At 47.5% G+C, this 23,414-nt stretch overlaps 2 non-coding genes and 1 gene segment (V, D, J or C); 2 read left to right on the top strand and 1 right to left on the bottom strand.

The window, feature by feature from the left end:
- The first annotated feature begins 1,585 nt into the window (after positions 1-1,585).
- On the top strand, positions 1,586-8,557 carry LOC119961631. The segment is given in 4 exon segments: positions 1,586-1,673; positions 6,605-6,728; positions 7,605-7,700; positions 7,817-8,557. Coding segments are annotated over 3 exon segments (486 nt in total).
- A 3,141-nt stretch (positions 8,558-11,698) lies between these two features.
- Positions 11,699-11,788, top strand: trnap-ugg. Its single transcript is given in 2 exon segments — positions 11,699-11,734; positions 11,753-11,788. It is a non-coding gene; the product is annotated as a tRNA-Pro (tRNA).
- A 1,707-nt stretch (positions 11,789-13,495) lies between these two features.
- On the bottom strand, positions 13,496-13,568 carry trnar-acg. Its single transcript has one exon. It is a non-coding gene; the product is annotated as a tRNA-Arg (tRNA).
- Positions 13,569-23,414: the final 9,846 nt, after the last annotated feature.

Genomic DNA, 23,414 nt, shown 5'->3' with positions numbered 1-23,414 from the left:
AGTGACCGCGAAAACTGTTGAATCTTTTGTGAAAAGTGAACCAGTTTGTTAATGTCCTTCAGGGAAGGGAACCTGCCACCCGGACTGAACCCACACAAGATTCGAGCTTCTGCAAGAACACAAGAAATAGGAGCACAAGTAGACCATTCGGCCCGTAAAATCTGCTCTGCCATTGAACACGATTGTCGTTGATCTCAGTCTTCAATTCTACTTTCCTGTTAGCTTTCTATATCCTTTGACTTCCTGAGAGACCAAAATCTCACCATCTCAGCCTTAAATATATTCAATGATGGTCACAGTAACTTCACTGCAGTGTTAATGGAAGCCTATTTGTGAAAATAATGATTATTATGATCATCCACAACCCTCTGGGCTAGATAATTATTTGTGAGAAACAGAGTGAGAGAGAAAGAGAGTGAGTAGTGGGAAAGAGGAATCAAATAGATTGATGGAAAGGGAGAGAGAACGGAGTGAGGGTAACAGGAAGCAATGAAGCAACAACTGAATCACAATTTGACAGAATCTCCAAAACACTTAACCTCCACCACCTGGATGGAGCAGGACAGCAGATGTATGTGAACATCACCACCTGCAAGTTCCTTTCCAAGCCACACACTCTCTGACCTTGTCCGACATTCAGTGCTGGATGAGCAGAACTTTCCTCCATTTAAATATTGAGAAGACTGAACCCATTCCCTTTCATCCCCTCTACAAACTCCACTCCCTTGTTACCAATTTCATTCCTGTCAAATGTTTCACCCCTAGATGAGCTCTTAACCACATATCCACATCACCAAGATTGCCGATTTCCACCTCAGGAACATAGCTCTACTTCACCTTAGTCTCTGTTCATCTGCTGCAGAAACCATCATCCATTCTTCTGTTACCTCTCAACCAAATTATTCCAACGCACTCGCCGTCGGACCCCAACATTAAACAACCCCCTCCATCCCATCCCAAACTCTGCTACCCAAGTGCTTACTCATACCTGCCCCTGTCCCACTGATCTGCAAATGTTTCCTTTTAAAAGGCACAAAAAAGTTTTAATTTCTCATTCTTCTTTTCCTCCATGGTAGTGATCAGCCAGATCACTGTAATCTCCTCCACACACACCTCTTTGAGATCTCTGCACTCATTTAATTCCAGCCACTTGAGAATTCCTGATTTTAATCTCTAAACCATTACTGAGTTGCCAAGGCCTCAATTTCTGGAATTTCCTCCTTAAAACTCTCCCACTCTCTGACTCAATGTCCTCCATTAAGATTCTCCTTAAAACCTAATATCTCCTCATGTGGCTCAGCGTCAATTGTTATTTTGTGACGTTTCTCTGAAAGTCTTAAAAGTTGTATTCTGTTCAAGTCATAATATAAATTCGAATTATGGTCACTGCCCTCGACATATATTCTGCCCCATAAATAAGAATTTGTAAGTCAGAGTGAAACAGTCTGTCAGGAAGACACGTTTAAAAAATGTTGCCCCCAACAATGATGGCGACTGAGCCTGCGCTCTGCTGCTCGTGCCCCAATAAAGATGGTGGGTGCGCGTGCGCACTGCCGCGAGTGAGCCAAATAATGATGCCGAGGGCGCATGCGTAGCGTTGCGAGCACCAAATAAAGATGGCGGCTGCATAGTCTTTTCCGTAACAAAGCTGCAACCTCTGCTCAAATCCCCAGGTATCAGTGGTTTATTTTGTCAGATGTTCGGTTTACATAACATGTTTGCGAAGCGTGCCTATCAACCCGCATGATCCAGCTCTCCGTCCGACCCGCCATTCCCACCGTCACTGATTATGGATCCGAGAAAGAACCTTTTCACTCGGTTCAGTCCCGCCCCTGATTCACTCCGATTTCTTGGAGGACCAGTCACTCCCGCCATGTACGCCCGAACCCGCCGACTCCACTATTGGTCGCGCGATGCCGTCAATCATTGCCGGGCATTGTGAGGTGTCAGGTGAGAGGTCGGTGTCAGGTGAGAGGTCGGTGTCAGGTGAGAGGTCGGTGTCAGGTGAGAGGTCGGTGTCAGGTGAGAGGTCGGTGTCAGGTGAGAGGTCGGTGTCAGGTGAGAGGTCGGTGTTGGGGGGCGGGGTTTACTAATCCCCAGTGCCGAACAATGAAGATTCTCCACTCTCACTGATCGTCACTTCCGACTTCTCTCCATCAGAGTGAGTGTGGTTTTGTGAAGGGTAGATTGTGTTTGATTCATTTCTTGCAGTTCTTGGAAGATGTAACAAGCCAAGTGGATAATGGGGTCCTGTAGATGTATTTGGACTCCCAGAATATGTTTGATAAGGTGTCACACAAAAGGTAATAATCAACGTAAAATCCCACGGGGTTGAGAGATGATATATTAGCTCGGATAGAGGATTGGCTAACCAGCAGAGAGTGGGGATTAGATTCATTGACACAGGTACTGAGGAAAAATATTTATATCCAGAGGGTGGTGACGGTCTGGAATGTACAGCCTTCGGAGGGTGACAGAGACGGGTTGCCTCACATCCTCTAAAAAAAGTACCTGGATGAAGACAGGGAAGTCATAACATTGAAGGCTATGAGCCAAGTGCTGGCAAATGGGATTTGGTAGGTGGGTCACGTTTATCACGTGTCGGTGCAAATTTGATGGACGGAAGGGCCTCTTTTGCACTGTGAATGAAATGAAATGAAAATCGCTTATTGTCACAAGTAGGCTTCAAATGAAGTTACTGTGAAAAGCCCCACATTCCGGCACCTGTTCGGGGAGGCTGGTCCGGGAATTGAACTGTGCTGCTGGCCTGCCTTGGTCTGCTTTAAAAGCCAGCGATTTAGCCCAGTGTGCTAAACCAGCCCCTCTGAGTTGCTGATGATACAAAGTTTGGTGCCATCATAGACTGCATAGATGATTGCATTAAATTGCAAGAAGATATTGACTGACAGACAAGGTGAATGGGCAAGATTGTGGCATTATACACAAGTGTGAGGTTATCTGTTTTGAACTGAAAAAGGATAGAACTGAGTACTTTCTAAATGGAAACAGGTTCAGTACAGTGGGTGTCCAAAGAGACTTGGGGTTCATAGAATCTATGGTATGGAGACGGGCCCTTCAGCCCAAACTGGTCCATGCCAACCAAAAAGCTCATCTGAGTCAATCCCATTGGCCTGTATTTGGCCCATATCCCTCTGAACCTTTCCTATCCATGTATCTGTCCAAATGCCTTTTCAGTGTTGGCAATGGCCCTGCCTCAACTCCTTCCTCCGCCAGCTCATTCTGTACTATCCTCTGTGTAAAACCATTGCTCCTCAGATTCCCCTTAATTCTTTTCCGCCTTAACCTAAACATATGCCCTTTAGTTCTCGATTCCCTAACCCTGAGAAAAAGACTGAGTGCATTCACCCTATCCATGCCTCTCATGATCTTATACACCTCTATAAGATCACCCCTCAGTCCCCTACGCTCCAAAGATAAAGGTCCTGGTCTGTCGAATCTCTCCCTTTCACTCAGTCTCTTGAGTCCTGGCAACGTCCTTGTAAATCCCTTCTGCACTCTCTCCAGTTTAATAACATGTTTCCGATAGCAACGCAGCCAAAACTGAACACCATACTCCAGGTGCGACCTCACCAACGTCCTGTACAACTGCAACATAACTTCCCAACTTGTATACTCAATGCCCTGACTGATGAAGGCCAGCATGCCAAAAGCCTTCTTCAGAAAATTTGCAGTGCAGATGGAGGCTATTCAGCCCGTCGAGTCTTCCAGAGCTGGATAGCCCTTAGAAAGTGCATCCTACGTAAGCCCACTTATCTACCCTATCCCTGTAACCCAGTAAACCCCACTTAACCTTTTTTTTTGGACACTAAGGGTAATTTAGCATGGCCTGTCCACCTATCCCGCACATCTTTAGACTGTGGGAGGAAAGCAAAGAACACATGCAGGCACGGGGAGAGCGTGCAGACTCCACACAGACAATGACCCAGCTGGGAATCAAACCTGGGACCCTGAAGCTGTGAAGCAACTGTGCCAACCACTATGCTACCGTGCTGCCCTGTCTATCTGTGACTCCACCTTTAAAGAACCGTGCACATGAACTCCAAGATCCCTCTGTTCCATGATACACCCTAAGGCCCTACAATTCACTGTGAAAGTCCGACCTTGATTTGACTTTCTGAAATGCAACACCTCACACTTATCTGTATTGAACTCCATTTGTCATTTCTCGGCCCACTTCCCCAGTTGATCAAGATCCTGCTGCAATTTTTGATAACCTTTGTCACTGCCGACAATACCACCTATTTTAGTGTCATCTGCAAACTTACTGACCATGCCTTGTACATTCTCATCCAAATCGTTGATATAGATACAAACAGCAATCTCCGTGTTACTAATCTCCTAGTTACTGAAATCCGAGTTACTCCCTACTTAGTTAATTACTCCAGTTTCTCAAATTTAGAACAGATTCCCAACCAGCCAATCAGCTTTACTCTGAGGTAAGTTATTTATATTTACTGTTCCGAAGCTCCTCCTGCCCGAGTTCACACCAACTCCCCTCCCTGTGTTGGTGAGATTCATACCTGGATGTCTGGAAAATCATCAGGACAGTAACTGTCCTGTAAGGTAAGGAGTCCTTTTGCTTCCCAATTGACCGAGGAAGGCAGTGTGTCACAAGGATGGATGTGTTGATCGATTCATGGCTGGAGGATGGGGGCAGGTCATGTGATCAAACTCCAGGAAGACATTTAATCAAAGTTGGCGAGGAGAGAATGTTGTGAATTTTTATCCTAAACTGAGGTTTCTGTAAATTTACAGGATACTGGAAGTGGAGGTTTAACAGACGTGAAACGCTAACCAAACGTCACATCGCAATCTGACAGAGTCTCGATTAGTCAGAACCAGAATTTCAGCAGCATCTGGGTGTGGAAGGTAAAAGGTTTGTCTGTTCTGTCTGTGAGGGAAGATTTCAGGTCTCAGTGTGACTGGAAAAGCCCCGAGATTCACAAATCCTGGTTAGACCAAACCTGGAGAACTGTGTTCAGTTCTGGGCAACAAACCTGAGGAAGAATAGAATGGCCTCGGAGGGAGTGTAGCACAGATTTACCTGAGGATTAAATTACAAAATTAGATTATACAAACGAGTCAGAGACATGATGGCACAAAGAAGGGCATTCGGTCCATTGAGTCCATGCTAGCTCTCTGGAGCAATCCAGTCGGTCCCATTCTCCTGCTCTATCCCTGTATCCTTGCAGGTTTATTTCCCTCAGATGTCTGTCCAATTTCCTTTTGAAACCAAACGATTCATTGTGTCTATTTTCAAACTCACTCATAGGCAGCAGGTTTCAGGTCGTTGCCGGTCGCTGTGTAAAAACATAGATCTCATATCACCTCATATCTCCTGTACCTTTTACATACAGACTAGGAACAGGACACTCGGCCCCTCGAGCCTGCTCAGCATTCAATTGGATTGTGGCTGATCTCATTCTCACCTCAACATTCCTGCCCCCCGGCCTGCAAAACAAACACAACAGGGGGTCAATGAGGTGAGCTGGACTGCCAGAGACACACCCACACACAGGGCACTTCCCCCAGACACACACCCACACACAGGACACCGCCCCCTGACACACACCCACACACAGGACACCGTCCCCTGACACGCACCCCCACACAGGACACAGCCCCCAAACACCCACACACAGGACAACTCCCCCAGACACGCACCCTCACACAGGACACAGCCCCCAGACACCCACACACAGGACACCTCCCCCACACATAGGACACCTCCCCGCAGACACACACCCACACACAGGACACCACGGCCCATACACAGGACACCCCCCCCCCCCACAAACACACACACACAGGACAGCACAGGACCCCCCCAGCCCCAGACACAGGGTGCCCCACCTGCCCCCAAACGCCTGCGCGCACAGGAACCCCTTTCCCCAGACACCCACAGGATCCTCTATGTCCCGAACACCACCAGCACCTCTCCTTTGGACCACGTATTTGTCCCGGGTTTACGGGGCGGGGACAGGGAAGTGCGTCTAGATTCGGGTGCTCTTTCACAGGGTCGGCGCAGAACCGATAGGCTGAATGGTCTCCCTCTGCACTGTAGGGATTCTGCAGTTCGACTCTTTTCCCCCAGACCCCATCACGTTTTGGTGTGGGTGATCTCCCCCACTCTTCAGTAACTTCCTCGGGGCCTCTAGGACCCCCCCCCCCCCCCCCCCGCCCCGGACTGGATCCTCTCTGGAATCCCCACCCCGCACCTGTCCCCATGACACAGCCTTGTCCACCTTCCCTCTCGGACCCTCTCCACTACCCTCCATAACATTCCCCCCCCACCCCCCACATCGTCATCCCCTCTTGTTGCTTCACTTCGTTCCCACAAACGCCTCTGTATCTTTCCTAAATTTCTATGCAAGGGCGGGCTTCGGGGTACAGAGAGAGATGGGAGGGATTGAATATATTTGACTGAAAATCGTGATTACCTCATAAGCTTCATATTTATGGCGAAGAACTTGAGGGTCTTCTTCGGTCCTGTATCTGCTGACGGTCCGGGAGCAGCTTTCACTGTACAAGGAGCTACTGCCGCTTGTCAGCTTGTTTTAATCCTGCTGGGATCTGGTTACAGGTTACACACCAGCTGGAGCCTGTGGCTGAGGCTCCGGACGAGGGGCTTGATCGGGTTTCAACATAAACGTTGTTCCTCCTGAATATTTAAACATTTGACATGGATAAACACCGGGGCAGAAAAGGTTGGTGGTTGCGTCGATATATTAGATTGATATATCAATCGATTGCTCGATAGATAGATACGTAGATAGACAGACAGATGGAATTAATATTAAAGCTGATAGCATTTTATCTTTTTTAAGAACTCGTCGGACGGGTGGACTAATGGAGAGACTGGGTGAACCAACCCTAACTTAATACAATTTATGACTTAATACAAAGGCTGGTCGTTTTTATAAATCGACCCTCACGGTTAATGGGAAATACATTCCGGGATGTTCATGCTGCAAACATGTACAGTTTGATCGCAATGAATATCCAACATGATATTACCGCACTGACACAACCTCGGGGATTTCCATCCCAGAAAGCTCGCTCGGACAAGTCCAAGGTTTTTGAAAGTGTCTCTGACGGAATTTCTCGTTTATGTTTCTATAGCTGTGTTAATCTGGTTCCTTGTTTACTTTAATGGGTGTCTGTGTGTCTGTTTGAGAGATCAGTTTGTGAGTCGATCACTATTTTTACTGTCTCTGTGTCTATGTTTGTGCTGATTCTGTGGTGTAAACGAGGCTGCTGGGAGATGGACATATTCACTTACTTTCACCATTAGCAACTCAGACTAATGTGCACTCAAAAATCATGTCAACGAATGTTGGAATTTATTGCAGTGTCTGTGCATATCTGGATGGATGTTTTCGTACATGTCGTTGCACGTGGCCGTGTGTGTTTCCAATAGGCGGTTGTGCTGTCCACAGGAGGGCGCTCTCTGGTCACGTATCCAACATAACCACCCCGTTCCAGAGGAAGCGACCGCTTTAAGACGTGAAGGTGGGCGGAGCGAAGAAATCGAATTCGACCTCATAACATCTCGCTAATTGTTTTATCTCCGCCTATTACAGGGCTGGTCCAGTCAGTGCAACTGTCTGTTTCTGGAGTTCAGATTGGAACCATGGGGCTGATACTCTGCCTGTCTCTGGTTATTGTCCTGATGATAGGTTGGTTATATTGAACTTCTGTACTGAATCCTCCAATTCCCAAATGGGTTCTGATTTCCATCTTCGGGTGCTCATCCTCCTCATGATTCTCCTTCTAACCAGCTTTTTCTTTTCAGGGATGAGTAAGGGAGACTCGGTGTCTCAGGAAGAACAACGAGTCGACGCAGAAGAGGGTGAAGATTCAGCCATACCCTGCAGTTATTCGGTATCGAGTTCAGCTGCAAGCTATGGCCTGTTCTGGTATCGCCAGTATCCACACCGTGCTCCTCAGTATCTGCTCAGAGCCGATAGTTATGGGTTTAACCAGACGGCTCCCGGGTTTGAACACTTCAGCGGGAAACTCAACCCGACACAAAGTACTTTTCACTTGTCCATGACAGATTTGAAGATGACAGACAGCGCCGTGTATTACTGCGCGCTGAGACCCACAGTGAATGAGGGCCCGGCGGGGCTCATACACAAACTGGCGCCATTTCCCTAACAAGAAAGCACAAGGAGTTGCATTGCACAGCAAATGTACAGATAATAAACGGGACAATCCAGCTCCATCTGAATGGTTTTCCCTCAATGAGGTCAATGGTTCTCACTGTTGGGCCATTTGACATTTGGCGGTCATATTACCCCAGAATCAAATTCCATAATTTCCCGATCCCATTTATATAAACCTGCCGATCTCGGAGAATCATTTCATCAATCTGTATTTGTGAAACTTCTTGATCAGGTGGTAATCTACCATGCAGCACTTTTTAAAAGTGATCAAATATCAGAGTTATCACTGTTTAAAATTCCTGGGGTGCACATGATGACTGACTGAAATAAGTACTTTACCGGTACAAGAGACCCCAATGGAAGCGCATCTTGGTCTAGAATTGGATGACTATTTATCCCGGGTACCTTTAAAACAGTAATTATTAATTATGTTCGTGCACTGAATGGCCTCGTTAACATCTGTGTGTGAGGCTGATTTTAAAATATTTATTTTATCTTTCATATTTTGTGGGGAGGAATATCTACCTGAGGAAAGATGTGAAAGTTGAGGTCGAAGGAAAGCGATTTTAACCGAGAAAGAGACAGAATGACGACAATGTGAGGAAGGGAGCGAGAAAGACACAGCCAGGGGTGGAATGTGATTGGAGAGAACCCGCATTAATAAACGCTCAACTAACAGTGATTGGCCCTCAGCTGACGTCAGAGCTGATAAACCAGGCAATCGTAGTACTGACAAACGTCCCTCAATTTCCCATGAATTGATCTACGTTTACTCTTTGCCACTGATCTGGGTTTGCACTTTGATATGAGACTAGAAGCATGAACATATTTAAAACAGTGTCACTTTTTACTGCTCAATCAGGAACCATGTGCTCCCTGTGTGCTTTACTGATAATAATGGTCTTGCTGCCCGGTGAGTCTGAGCTCAAATCCTCCTCCTGTGTTTCATGGGTTATATTTACTCACAAATTTATGACACATTCTATATGTTGTTACAGGAACCAGTGGCCAAGATTCGGTTTCCCAGGAGCCGCCTGAATTACCGGTTCAGGAAGGACAGACAGCAATATTGAACTGCAGTTACAAAGCAAAATATACTGACCAGAATCTCTTCTGGTACATCCAGTATCCAGGGGAAGCTCCGAGATATCTACTAAAGAAATATAGCGCGGGGAAGGGAGAAAGGTCTTCAGATTTCCCTGACCGGTTTTCTGCTGATTTAGACAAGGATAAGAAAACGATTCCTTTAAATATCACCGGGGTCCGTGTCTCTGACTCTGCCGTGTATCTCTGTGTGCTGAGCCCCACACTGTTACAGAGGGACTCTCAACCCGTACAAAAACCGGTAAAGCACTCTCACCTCGATTCACTGAATTAGATCTTTCACCTGGATTGTGAACTATTTATGTAAACAAAGCAATATCATAAAGAGCAGCTAGCCCTAATTATTTCTTTCTGTAGTGCTGAACGTGTATCATTGTCTGCTAAATCCATTTTTATAGTAGTTTCTGTGTTTTGCGAGCAGCTCTCCAAATGCCATCGTCATGACAACACTAAATAGCATCCATCTGTGCCCTGTCTCAAAGATACGCTCAGTATCAGGACTAACATTCGCTTTCACGCCCTCTCTGTGTCAGAGAGCGACATTTGTTCGTCGTTTAGTTGTTTCGAGACATATATTGGATTTGGGGATATGCGGGGAAATAGAACATTACAGCACAGCACAGAACAGACCCTTCGGCCCTCAATGTTGTGCCGAACAATGATCACCCTACTCAAACCCACGTATCCACCCTATACCCGTAACCCAACAATCCCCCCATTAACCTTACGTTTTAGGACACTACGGGCAATTTAGCATAGCCAATCCACCTAACCCGCACATCTTTGGACTGTGGGAGGAAACCGGAGCACCCGGAGGAAACCCACGCACACACGGGGAGGACGTGCAGACTCCACACAGACAGTGACCCAGCCGGGAATCGAACCTGGGACCCTGGAGCCGTGAAGCATTTATGCTAACCACCATGCTACCGTGCTGCCCATAAATAAGGGACATGAAGGTGGTGCAGGAAAGTAGATTTCAGGTCGAACAACTATGATCTGTACAATTGCAGAGCACCCCCATGTGAAGGGGCAAATCGTCCACTGCAGATCCTGCTCCTCATCATCTGATGTTCTTGTGTTCAGTTCATTGTTCTGAAAACAGGTGCAAGTGGTTCCGGGCTCCTCGCTCTGACGTAACAAAGAAACGGATCTAATTGGATGAAATGTAGGACACAGGAGCTTTGAGCTGATTGGGTGTCTCCTGCTGGCTCTGTCGGGAATGAACCAATCGGTAGTGAGGCCGGATATTACTCACATCTTCTGAACTCTGGACTGCAACAATTCAGCTGCAACTCACTGAGTTCAAATCCACTACCATCTCTGAACATGTTGTGTATCACCTTTTACATTTTCATCACAGCTGCAACTCACTTAACTGGTAAGTTCCCAAGGGGCACAATTTCCAGACAGCTCGCGATACTTACATTGTGATCCACCCTTAACTGTAATATATACAATTCCGTGATTGCATGATTTCTAACAAAGTAATACAAAGTTTAAGCTCGGATTTCTATTTTTTGCAGGTGTTATCGGTGCAGATTCGGTTTCACATGAACCGGTTACAGCGACAAAGTTTGAAGGAGAATCGATAACTTGATTTCAGCTATTCGACCACCGCTGGTACATATTATTTGCAATTGTACCGTCAGGACCGGGACGAAGCCCTCATATTCTTGATCTACATTCCTAATTACGGAGATATTTTCCAGAGCAGTGGGTGTGGGGAGTCGATTTTCTGCATCTTTGGACAGTTCGAGGAGTGAGGGTAATTTCAACATCCGGGAACTGCTGCTGTTTGACAGCGCGGTGTAGTACTGCGGACTGAGAGACAGCAACTAGAGGGAGTCTGGTACAAAATCACTGTCGCAGTGTGACACTGTGAATGGAACTGGGTACAGATTGGGACATAAACCTGCAGATTGTTGTAATTTGAAAATATTGAAATAAGTATAAAGCCGAAAGTATAAGTATAAAGCTGCATTGGGAAAGTTCTGTTCCATTCCATTCACATTAAATACATTCTAGACAGAATGAAAAGAAGTGTTTGGAGCATTTGTACCTTTTTGTAAATGAACGATGTTGAGAAAGAAATGAAAATAATACTTAACGATGTGATGTAGCGGTTACAGGAAGTAACACAAGTTAATGCAGCCGCAGCAGCAGGTCTACAAGCTGGATTCAAAAACCGTTTCTTCCCCGCCGTTACCAGACTTCTGGATGACCTTCTTATGAACTGAACTGACCTCGTGTGGTGACAAAAGGTGACGGTGAAAGACGAGCTTTGTTGTCCTGTCGATGAATGCCGCCTGACTCCCTGAGTTGTTGCAGTAATTTCGGCGTTCTCCCCATATGTTAGATTGATTTTCGATGGCAATGACAGTATGCTTCTGCTCCTTTCGCGGGGCTCGTTGGTCTAGGGGTATGATTCTCGCTTTGGGTGTCTTGCTGTCGGAATTTGCGAGAGGTCCCGGGTTCAAATCCCGGACGAGCCCTTTGATGACGTTTTCCGTTGGTCAAGCAACATGTTTTCTTCATTTCTTTGCGGCTTAGACGGCGGGATTCATTCACATTGTGTTTGCTTTGAGAAGCTGAGCTCACACTGCATGGAACCAAGGCGTTCCCGAGAAAATCGAGAAATTTTGGCAAAGCTTGTCGATGTGTGGACATTCACATATCTATTGACTCATTCTGGTGGACTCAGACAGCTCTCTGTCCGTTTTATTTTATCAGTTCAACAATTTCAGACTGTGAACTCTCTCCTCCCCCTCCACCACCTGTTCATTTCCATCACCTTATTTTCATTCCATCCATTGATATGCTTTACCCTCAGCATTGCCCCCTCCATCCATTGATATGTTTTACCCTCAGCATTGCCCCCCCCACCCCCACCCCACACCCCCCCACCCCCACCCCCACCCACACCCCACACCCACACCCCACCCCACACCCCCATCTATTGCTGACACTCTATCGAGGCCCAATAGGGCCCGCCACCCCCGCCCCAGCCACAATAGTCTGAGTCTAACCCTATTTCCCGTTCTCCACCTTTGACAAAGAGTCAACTTGACTGGAAACATCAGCTGCTACCTCGCTCCCCAGAGGCTATCAGACCTGCTGAGATTGTCCAGTGTTCTTGTTTCCGATTGAAGCATCCGCAGTAAGTTGCATTTGTCGTTCATTTATGTTTGGGATGGGAATTAAATATGTTCATCTGCATTTGGAAATCGATGAAACTCTGTTGTGGATGAACTTGCTGCTAATACCGAAATGAGCCAAAATTGGAAGATCCTTTTCCTCTCATTGCCTGTCGAAAATTTAGTACTTGTGACTTAATTTTAGTGGCTCACGTGAGGCGAAATCTCATTTTCCTCCATCATCCGAGACTCCGGCAATATTAAGGATCAGACGTATTTTGTGCAAACGTTCCTCCAGGAATTGCTAAATGTTTGATGTTTTTGCCTGGTTTCGAAACGGGGACCTTTCGCATGTGAAGCGAATGTGATAACCACTACACTACAGAAACCGCTGGCTATCAATGGACGTGCGAAATGTACCACCTCACCGTGCTGCAGATTCTAATGGTGAGGCTGAGAGACCTGGTCACTTATTACAAGACAACAGCTTTTTCTTTCAAAAAAACAGATGTCTCAACATATAAAACCATGAGATGTCGAACTTAATATAAGTTATGCTTAGCATCGGCTCGGTTTGAAATTTGTGCTTCACGAGATGGGGGAACACAAGTGCATTGTGCAAACTTTCCTCACTCAACATGAGAAGCAGTTGATGTGTCTACCCGGTATCCACCATGGGACCTTTCGCGTGTTCGGGGAATGTGATAACCACTACACTACAGAAATCGCTGGGAGTTCCGCAATCAGTGGACGTGTGTAATGTTTAACCTCACTGTGTTGCTGCAGCTTCTAATGGTTCCGCTGAGAGGCCATGTCACTTATTTCAAGAAGACAGCCGTTCCTTTAAAACGGATGTCTCAGCTGATAAAACCATCAGATATCGAACTTTACTGACCTGAAGATAAGTTGTGTTTTGCTTGAAGTGGAAGTTAAATTTAGAAGGCAGGGCTTTCATAAGTAACCACAGCTGAAACGAGAATTGATGATGCCCTGCTCACTTTGCTCTGCATCGGGAACCAGCTGTCCAACCCACTGAACTAAAGGGGACGCCAAAACTAGGAACTGCGAGCCAGCCAGGAGTCGAACCTGGAATCTCCTGATTCGTAGTCAGACGCGTTATCCATTGCGTCACTGGCCCATAGCGTCACTGGCCCATAGCATCACTAGCCCATAACGGTGCATGGCTTCTGGTATTCCTCATCGATGAAGACCAGTTACGAGATTGAGGTAATATTCAGCAACAGACTAAACTAGAAGTACGAGATGTTTCTGCCGGTTTCGGGCTGGGGACCTTTCACGTGTTATATTTTGCTTAAGCTCGGTCTTAAATGTGTGCACTTTGGTCCCAAGGTATGGATTTAGGGATTTTAAATTGAATTTTAATTTCAATCAATACCCATGGGAGCGGTCGTGGGTTTAAATCCAGGACAGGCCCTTTACTCCAGGTTAGACATTGTGAATGGTTTGCGATGCTGACGGCGGGATTGATTTACATTGGCCCACTCTGACTGGAGACCAGTTACCAGCGGTGTGCCACAGGATCAGTGCTGGTCCTCTGCTATTTGTGATTTTTATCAATGACTTGGAGGAGGGGGTTGAAGGGTGGGTCAGTAAATTTGCTGATGATGCCAAGATTGGTGGAGTAGTGGATGAGGTGGAGGGCTGTTGTAGGCTGCAAAGAGACATTGACAGGATGCAGAGCTGGGCTGAAAAATGGCAGATGAAGTTTCATAGAATTTACAGTGCAGAAGGAGGCCATTTGGCCCAGCAAGTCTACATCGGCTCTTGGAAAGTCCACCCTACCCAAGGTCAACACCTCCGCCCTATCCCCATAATCCAGTAACCCCACCAAACACTAAGTGCAATTTGGACAGTAGGGGCATTTATCATGGCCAATCCACCTAACTTGCACTTGTTTGGACTGTGGGAGGAAACCGGAGCACCCAGAGGAAACCCACACACACACAGGGAAGATATGCAAACTCCACACAGACAGTGACCCAAGCCAGAATCGAACCTGGGACCCAGGAGCTGCAAAGCAATTATCCTAACCACAATGCTACTGCACGGCATATTACAGGGTCAATGGCAGGGTTCTGATGAATGTGGAGGAACAGAGTGATCTTGGGGTTCATGTCCACAGATCTCTGAAGGTTGCCACTCACGTGGATAGAGCCGTGAAGAAGGCCTATAGTGTGTCAGCGTTTACGAAGGGGGGCTTGAATTCAAGAGCTGTGGTGTCATGCTGCAACTGTACATGACACTGGTGAGAGTGGTTACTCAGAGAGTGGATAGGGTGTGGAATGGACTGCCTGCTGAGATAGTGGAGTCGGACACTTTAGGAACTTTCAAGCGGTTATTGGATAGGCACATGGAGCACACCACAATTACAGGGAGTCGGATAGCTTGATCTTGGTTTCGGACAAAGCTCGGCACAACATCGAGGGCCAAAGGGCCTGTTCTGTGCTGTGCTGTACTGTTCTATGTTCAAGGTCTTAATCGAACCCAGGTACCTGGTTCTTGAGGCAACAGTGCTAACTGCCGAACCACCCCCGAAACTCTGTCACAATTAGACAATAACCTGCCTGTTATCACAATTCTGGTGTGTGTTACTCTATTTTCGTTATTATTAGACAATAACCTACCTGTTATTCCAATTCTGGTGTACGTTATTCTGTCACTATTATTATTAGACAACAACGTATCTGATATTGCAATTCTGGTGTGTGTTACTCTGTTACTCTTATAATTAGACACTAACAGGAGGGCGAGATGCAAGGTAGCAATAATATTTTGAAGTATCTGTGTTACAATGAGTGTCACTGGGAGGTGTGATAAAATAGGAATGGAAACATTATGACAAAAGGTGGCATGGTGGCAATTGTTAGCTGTTTAGCTCACAAGGCTAATCGCTGGCTTTGAAAGCAGACCAAGACAAGCCAGCAGCACAGTTCGATTCCCGTAACAGCCTCCCCGAACAGGCGCCGGAATGTGTCGACTAGGGGCTTTTCACAGTAACTTCATTTGAAGTCTACTTGTGACAATAAGCGATTTTCATTTTTTCATTTTCACTGCTGCCTCATGGTGCTGAGGACCCAGTTCGATCCTGGCCCCGGGTCACTGCCATGTGGCTTTGCATATTCTCCCGTGTCTCCGTGGGTCTCACCCGTACAACTCAAAGATGTGCAGGCTAGGTGGATTGGCCACTCTTTTGAGGTCCACCAGCAAAATAGAACAAAGGAAATGTTCGGGCAATGCCTCAAACTGGAGCGGCCCTTTTGCTTTTTCCCTAAGTTTGTTTCCTTTGTTCTATTTACCTTGCATCTTGCCTTCCTATTATTGTCTAATATAATAGTGACAAGGAAGCGTTCACTAGAATTGGAGGATAACAGTAGGTATTGTCTTAATCATGACAGAATTACGGGGGTGGCTCAGTAGTTAGCAACTGTTGCCATAAGGCACCAGGTACCTGGCTTTGATTCCGACCTTGGGTCAGTGTCTAGTGGGGAGTTTACACATTCTTCCCGTGGCTGCTGGAAGATTGCCTTCCACATTCCAAGCTGTGCCTAAATTATTCCTGGTTGGGGTTACGGGGTTAGGGTGGGGGATTGGCCAAGGGAGGGTGATCTTTCAGAGGTAGATTCACTGGGCCAAATGGACTCCTTCAGAACTGTAGGGATTCTATGATTCTACACTGGATCCAAAGATGTGTTCACTCACACACTGCAGCCTGACTCTGATTATGGCAACAGACACTGTCTTTTTTACTCTCAAAGTGAGTGAATCCTTTGCTGTTTCTCCTCTGGGCCCCATCTCCACTATTATTGTCTGATTGTCCCACTGAGACTCTCACTGTTATTATTGGACAATCAGCGAGTCAGCCTGAGCCTGTGGCCGCTCTCACCATCTGGAAGCGTCACAATGCCCGGGTGATTGACGGCAGCTCTCGACCAATAGGAAGATGAGGGGCGGGAGTAGAGGCCCGACCGGGAGCGGCTGGTCGTCCAACCAATCGGAATGAATGTGGTGCGGGGCCCGCTGCCCGCATGCGCAGTGTGGGTATTGGCGAAGGAGACGAACGTGTTGTTCAGATTCGAATTGTTAACAGGGCGTTTAACAATATGGAGGCAGCGAGAGATCGCGGGGGGGGCGGAAACGTTGGTGTCAAGCTGTTGTAAGCTGCATCCTCGGAAAACAGTTTCCAGGACCCCCTTTGTACAGAGCGGAGCTGCAGCTCCTCATTTCAGTTCGGGTTACGGGCGCCATCTTTCTTAGATGTGCATCAGGGCGCATGCGCGTTTCTCATCTTTGTCGGGGCGATGTTTCAATGAGTGGGAGGAGCTTGTTCCCCATTGTTCAGAATGGAGACAACTTGTCCATCAAACTGGATTAGTCTTTGAGTCCCAATGTCTTATTGATGATGCAAAACGGTGGCAGAGATGGAAAGAAAAGGAAGCCAATCCTGCTCTCCAGATTCCATTGTCTTATGAGAAATCCTGTCCCATGTGTCCAAAGCTCTGCGGCTCTGTTCAGTCACATGAAGACCCAGGATAGAAATTCACAACCCTGAGTAGTAGACGTCACCCACAAATCGAGGGACTGCTGATGATAACGAGGGTCAGTGCGCAGCGGGGGGTTATGAGCGTCATCCTGGACCCATAAGCAGGAGGGGAGAATGTTGTAAATTTCTATCCTGGACTAACAGTGATTAATTTTGTAAACTCCTTTTACAGGGGATTAGTAGGTGAGGATTTACACACAGCAAAATTCAACCGGGAGAAATTTTATCTTTCCTGAATTTTATTTCTGGACTGACAGTGATGCCTTTGTAAACTTCTTTCACAGGGGCTTAGAAAGAGATTCGCAGACAGGAAACTCACAACCAATCCTCACATCAAATTCTGACAGCGCCATTTGGGTTACCGGGACCTGGAGATTATCAACCTTTGTGTGTAAGCATTGAGTTCAGATCATTATCACTCACTGTATAAAATGTCTACCTCCTATCTCCCCTGTAGCTCTTGTTCACAATCTTAAATCTGTGTCCCGTAATCCTTATACAATCTACTGATGGAAACAGTTTCTAAAAATCTTTTGCTGGGTTTGCCGTTGTTGTTTCTGGTGCCTGGGTCGATGCTGGGTGTGGTCCGTCTGGTTTCATTCCTTTTTCATGTTTTTGGTTGTGGTTGAATCAGCTTGGACCAGTCCATTTAGGGCCCAGAACACATTGAAGTCCTCCTCCAAGAATCAATTGCCGGGGAGCAATAGAAGCTGCAGAGTGAGCCGGGAGGCTTCAACCCCCGAATAAAATGTTAATGGTTTAAAAAAAAATTTCTTGAGACGGCACTGAACAGAGTGAGAGCGAGCGGTAACAGACCCGGGTTACCAGCCGCCATCTTTACAGAGGACAATGCGCCGCAGGGAAGGGGCTGGGTTTAGCACAGTGGGCTAAGACAGCTGGCTTGTATGTGAACAGAGCCAGCAGCGCGTGTTCAATTCCCGTACCAGCCTCCCTGAACAGGTGCTGGAATGTGGTGACTAGGGGCTTTGCACAGTAACTTTCATTGAAGCCTACTTGTGACAATACATGATTATTATTATTATTATGCGCTGCGAGTCTGGACCGGATGCCAATTAGCCCCGGATTGACTGACTGGAGTCTCCAGGATTGTATTTATTCATTTGTGGTGAGTCCACTGGCTGGGCCAACATTTATTGCCCATCCCTAATTTCCCTCAAACCGAGTGGCTGGCTTGGCCATCTCGGAGGGCATTTAAAGAGTCAACCACATTGCTATGGTTTGGAATCATGTTCGGCCAGACCAGGTAAGGATGGCAGATTTTCTTTTCTGTTCATTCCCGGGATGTGGGTGTCGCTGGCTGGGCCAGCATTCACTGCCCATCCCTAATTGCCCTTGAACTGAGTGCATCTCAGAGCATTTTAAGAGTCAACCAGCTGACTGTGGATCTGGAATCACATGTAGGCCAGACCAGGTGTGGATAGAAGATTTCCTTCACTGAAGGACAGGAGTGAACCTGATGGGTCTTTGCAACAATCGACAATGGTTCCATTGTCATCAGTAAACTTTGAATGAAATCAAATTTTACCTTCTGCCTTGGTGAGATTCATACCTGGGTGTCGAGAAAATCATTGGGACAGTAAAGAAGATTTTTGAATATTTCTCTTCAGATATTGAAAATGGGATAAAGGTTGATTGGCTGACAGTCAATCACTGTCCTGTAAGGTAATGAGTCCTTTTGCTTCCCAATTGGCCGAGGAAGGCAGTGTGTCACAAGGATGGATGTGTTGACCGATTAATGGCTGGAGGATGGGGACAGGTCATGTGATCAAACCTCCAGGAATACATTTAATCAAAGTTGGCGAGGAGAGAATGTTGTGAATTTCTATCCTAAACTGACAGTGAGGTTTCTGTAAATTTATAGGATACTGGAAGAGGAGGTTTAACAGACGGGAAACGCAAACCAAACGTCACATCGTGATCTGACAGAGTCACTCGATTCATTAGAAACTGAATTTCAGCAGCATCTGGGTGTGGAAGGTAAAAGGTTTGTCTGTTCTGTCTGTGAGGGAAGATTTCAGGTCTCAGTGTGACTGGAAAAGCCCCGAGATTCACAAACCCTGGTTAGACCAAACCTGGAGAACTGTGTTCAGTTCCAGGCAACAAGCCTGAGGAAGGATAGAATGGCCTCGGAGGGAGTGTAGCACAGATTTACCTGAGTGATATCTGAACCCTCTGGGGTTAAATTACAAAACTAGATGACACAAACGAGTCAGAGACATGATGGCACAGAGAATGGCATGCGGCCCATTGAATCCATGCTAGCTCACTGGAGCAATCCAGTCAGTCGCCATTCTCCTGCCTCTATCCCTTTATTCTTGCAGGTTTATTTCCCTCAAATCCAATTTCCTTTTACAAATCCAAATATTCATTGTGTCCTGTTTCAAACTCCCTGATCGGCAGCAAGTTTCAGGTCATTGCCGCTCGCTGTGTAAAAACATATATCTCATATCACCTCATATCTCCTGTACCTTTTACATACAAACTAGGATCAGGCCACTCGGCCCCTCGAGCCTACTCAGCATTCAATAAGATTGCGGCTGACCTCATTCTAACCTCAGTTCCACATTCCTGCCTACCCCTGATGACCTTTCACCCCCTTGCTCATCAAGAATCTATCCAGTTCTGCCTTAAAAGATTCAAGGACTCTGCTCCTACTGCCTTTTAAGGACGTGATTTCCAAAGTTTTACAACCCTCGAGAATAAAAAATCCTCATCTCCATCTGAAATGGGTGACTCCTTATTTTGCAACAGTGATACCCTCGTTCTCGATTCTCCCACAAGAGGAAACATCCTCTCCACATCAAACTTGTCAAGACCCCTCAGGATCTTATATAGATCAATCCAGCTTTTACCCAAAACTTTAAATCTGTCTACCTAGTGCTCGTACGATCAGTGAATGGAAACAGAGTTTCTTTGTCCACCCGATGGAAACCTCGCGTAATCTTGTGGACCTGAATCAAATCTCCCCTCAACCTCCTTTGTTGGAACCATTCTGGCAATTTTCTGCCCCTTCTCCAAGAACCTTCACATTCTTCCTGAAGAGTGGTGACCAGAGCTTTAGAAAGATTCATTGAATAGAATTAGAACCATAGAATTCCTACAGTGCAGAAGGAGGCCATTCAGCCCATCGAGTCTACACCGACTCTCTGGACGGGCAGCCTGTCTAGACCCACACCACTACCCTGTCCCTGTAACCCCACAGCACAACCTAACCTGCACATCCCTGGACACTAAGGGGCAATTTATCAAGGTCAATCCACCTAACTTGCCCTTCTTTGGACTGTTGGAGGAAACCTGAGCACCGGGTGGAAACCCACGCAGACATGGGGAGAAAGTGCAAATTCCACACAGTCATCAAGGCCGGAATTTAACCCAGGTCCCTGGCACTGTGAGGCAACAGTGCTAACCACGTGCCACCAGAAGCATAGTTTTGGCATCAATATTACTGTCCATGAAGCTCAAGATCGAATTTGCTTTGCCATCTATTCTCTTTAATCTGGCTTGTAGATATACAAAATCCCTCTTCACCTCTTTCTCTCTCCTCCCAAAGAGGCCAGTTGGGTTTTTATGACAATCCAGCAGTTTTCATGGTCACTTTTTCCCAGTGTCGGCCCCACAAATGGCCAGATTCATTCAGCTCAATTTCACAACCTGCCTTTGTGTTTTTGTGGGTTCTCTCTCACTCCCTATTTTCTGTTTTAAATCAGTTTCACAGGGTGTTCGAAGGGGAGGCTTCAAAGTCCGGAAACTCAAACTAAGCATAACATCAGGATCTGACAGAGACTTCAATTTATCATATCCGGAATATCATGGAACATGAAAGCATTTTTCACAGTGCGGGGAAACCGTACACGTGTTGTGTGTGTGGACGAGGATTCGCTCGATCATCAGGCCTCACAAGCCATAAATGCAGTCACAGCGAGGAGAAACCCTGGAAATGTGCGGACTGTGGGAAAGGATTCACTTACCCATCCCTGCTGGAAACTCATCGACGCAGTCACACTGGGGAGAGACCATTCACCTGCTCCAAGTGTGGGAAGGGATTTACTAATTCATCCCACCTGCTGAGACACCAGCGAGTTCACACTGGGGAGAGACCATTCACCTGCTCCAAGTGTGGGAAGGAATTTACTATTTCATCCCACCTGCTGAGTCACCAGCGGGTTCACACTGATAAGAGACCGTACCAATGTCCAGACTGTGTGAAGAGCTATAAAAGTCCTGGGGATCTGATTCGCCATCAACGTGTTCACACTGATGAGAAACCGTTCAGGTGCTCTCAATGCGGGACTGGGTTCAGACGATCATCTGACCTCACTGAACATCAGCGAATTCACACTGGGGAGAGACCATTCACCTGCTCCCAGTGTGGGAAAGGATTCACTCAGTCATCCAACCTGCTGAATCACCAGCGAGTTCACACTGATGAGAGACCGTTTCAATGTCCAGACTGCGGGAAGTGCTATAAAAGTTCTGGGGAACTGATGCTCCATCAACGTGTTCACACTGACGAGAGACCATTCAGGTGCTCTCACTGCGGGACTGGGTTTAGGCGATCGTCTGACCTCACTGAACATCAGCGAGTTCACACTGGGGAGAGGCCATTCACCTGCTCCCAGTGTGGGAAAGGATTCACTCGGTCATCCAACCTGCTGAGTCACCAGCGAGTTCACACTGATGAGAGACCGTTTCAATGTCCAGAATGCGGGAAGTGCTATAAAAGTTCTGGGGAACTGATGAGCCATCAACGTGTTCACACTGACGAGAGACCATTCAGGTGCTCTCACTGCAGGACTGGGTTCAGGCGATCGTCTGACCTCACTGCACATCAGCGAATTCACACTGGGGAGAGGCCATTCACCTGCTCCAAGTGTGGGAAGGGATTCACTCAGTTATCCAACATGCAAATGCACCAGCGAATTCACGCAAGGTATAGGCCGTTCACCTGCTCCAAGTTTGGGAAGGGATTCACTCAGTCTTTCAACCTGCTGAAACACCAACGAGGCCACAAGTAACCACAGTGATTGGATTTTGCTGTTCTTCACATTCAGAACTGAACCATGTTCATTTGGGTCTCTTTCTGCTGATAACAAACTCCAGCCCATTTACAGGGGCTAATATTCTGCCTAAAAGTCAAATAAATTAGATTTGTGTTAAATACGCAGTGTGTTGAAACTTTTTAATTATTCTGACACAAGTTAGTTCCTTTTGAAGTTCTCTCGCTCTCCCCTGTCTCTTCCATCCTCACCTCCAGCAAGAAGTGTGAGGAGCGTGTGGAGCTTCTTTGTGACTGAGATCGAGTAAATCCGATCAACTGCCTCTGCTGCTTCCCTCCCTTCCACGAGCCCACCGGACCAAACTGTCTCAAAAGTAATCCTTTCCCGAGTCCTGAACTCACATCTTTCACTACTTTCTCTCCCATCTCCCCTCATGCCCTCTCCGAGCTCATCTTGTCCATGAGACCCAGCTCCTGCTCCATCGACCCTATTCCCACTAAGCTACTGATCAGCCAACTACCCTGTGTCCACGGATATTGTCAATATTTCTCTCTCTCCAGGTACTATCCCTCTGTCCTTCAAATCTGCCATCATCACCCCCTCCTCAATAAAACAAACCCTTGACCATGCCATCCTTACAAATTACTGCCCCATCTTCAACCTCCCTCTCCTCTCCAAATTCTTTGAACATGTTGTCACCTCCCAAATCCTTGCCCATCTTTCCCAGAACTCCCATGTTTGAATCCCTTCAATCAGGTCTTTGCCCTGTCACAGTGAAATACAAGAGACAAACAGAATCTTACCCAGAGAGAAAGGCAGACAATTCGTGGGCTTGGATCCAACACGGATATGTTCATAAAACCAGAAGACAAGGGTAGCAGCACAGTCATTATCGAGAGACAACACTACCTGCTGGCGTCAGACAGACAACTAGACAACACAAATGACAACACCAAGCTACCTGGACCCATATACACGAGCAGCGCCGGCCCTAGGGTTGCTGTCGCCCCGGGCAAGCTGAACTTCGGCGCCCTTGGGGGGGGGGGGGGGCATGGGGGGGGGGGCGAGGAGGGGCGGGGCCATGGGGGGGCATTGTGGGGGGCCGAGGAGGGGAGGGGCCGAGGAGGGGCGGGGGGGTGGGGCCGAGGAGGGGCGGGGCCGAGGAGGGGCGGGGGGGCGGACCCGAGGGGGAGGCATGGGGGGGGGAGGACCCGAGGAGGGGGCGGGGGGGGAGGACCCGAGGAGGGGGCGGGGGGGCGGACCCGAGGGGGGACGGGGGGGGGGGGCGGACCCGAGGGGGGCGGACCCGAGGGGGGGCGGACCCGAATGGGGGCCTGGGGGGGCGGACCCGAGGGGGGGGCGGACCCGAGGGGGGGCGGTCCCGAGGGCGGGGCGGACCCGAGGG

The sequence above is a fragment of the Scyliorhinus canicula genome, unplaced genomic scaffold, assembly GCF_902713615.1.
Source record: "Scyliorhinus canicula unplaced genomic scaffold, sScyCan1.1, whole genome shotgun sequence".
Lineage (NCBI taxonomy): Eukaryota > Metazoa > Chordata > Chondrichthyes > Carcharhiniformes > Scyliorhinidae > Scyliorhinus > Scyliorhinus canicula.
This window is presented reverse-complemented; position numbering and strand designations above follow the sequence as displayed.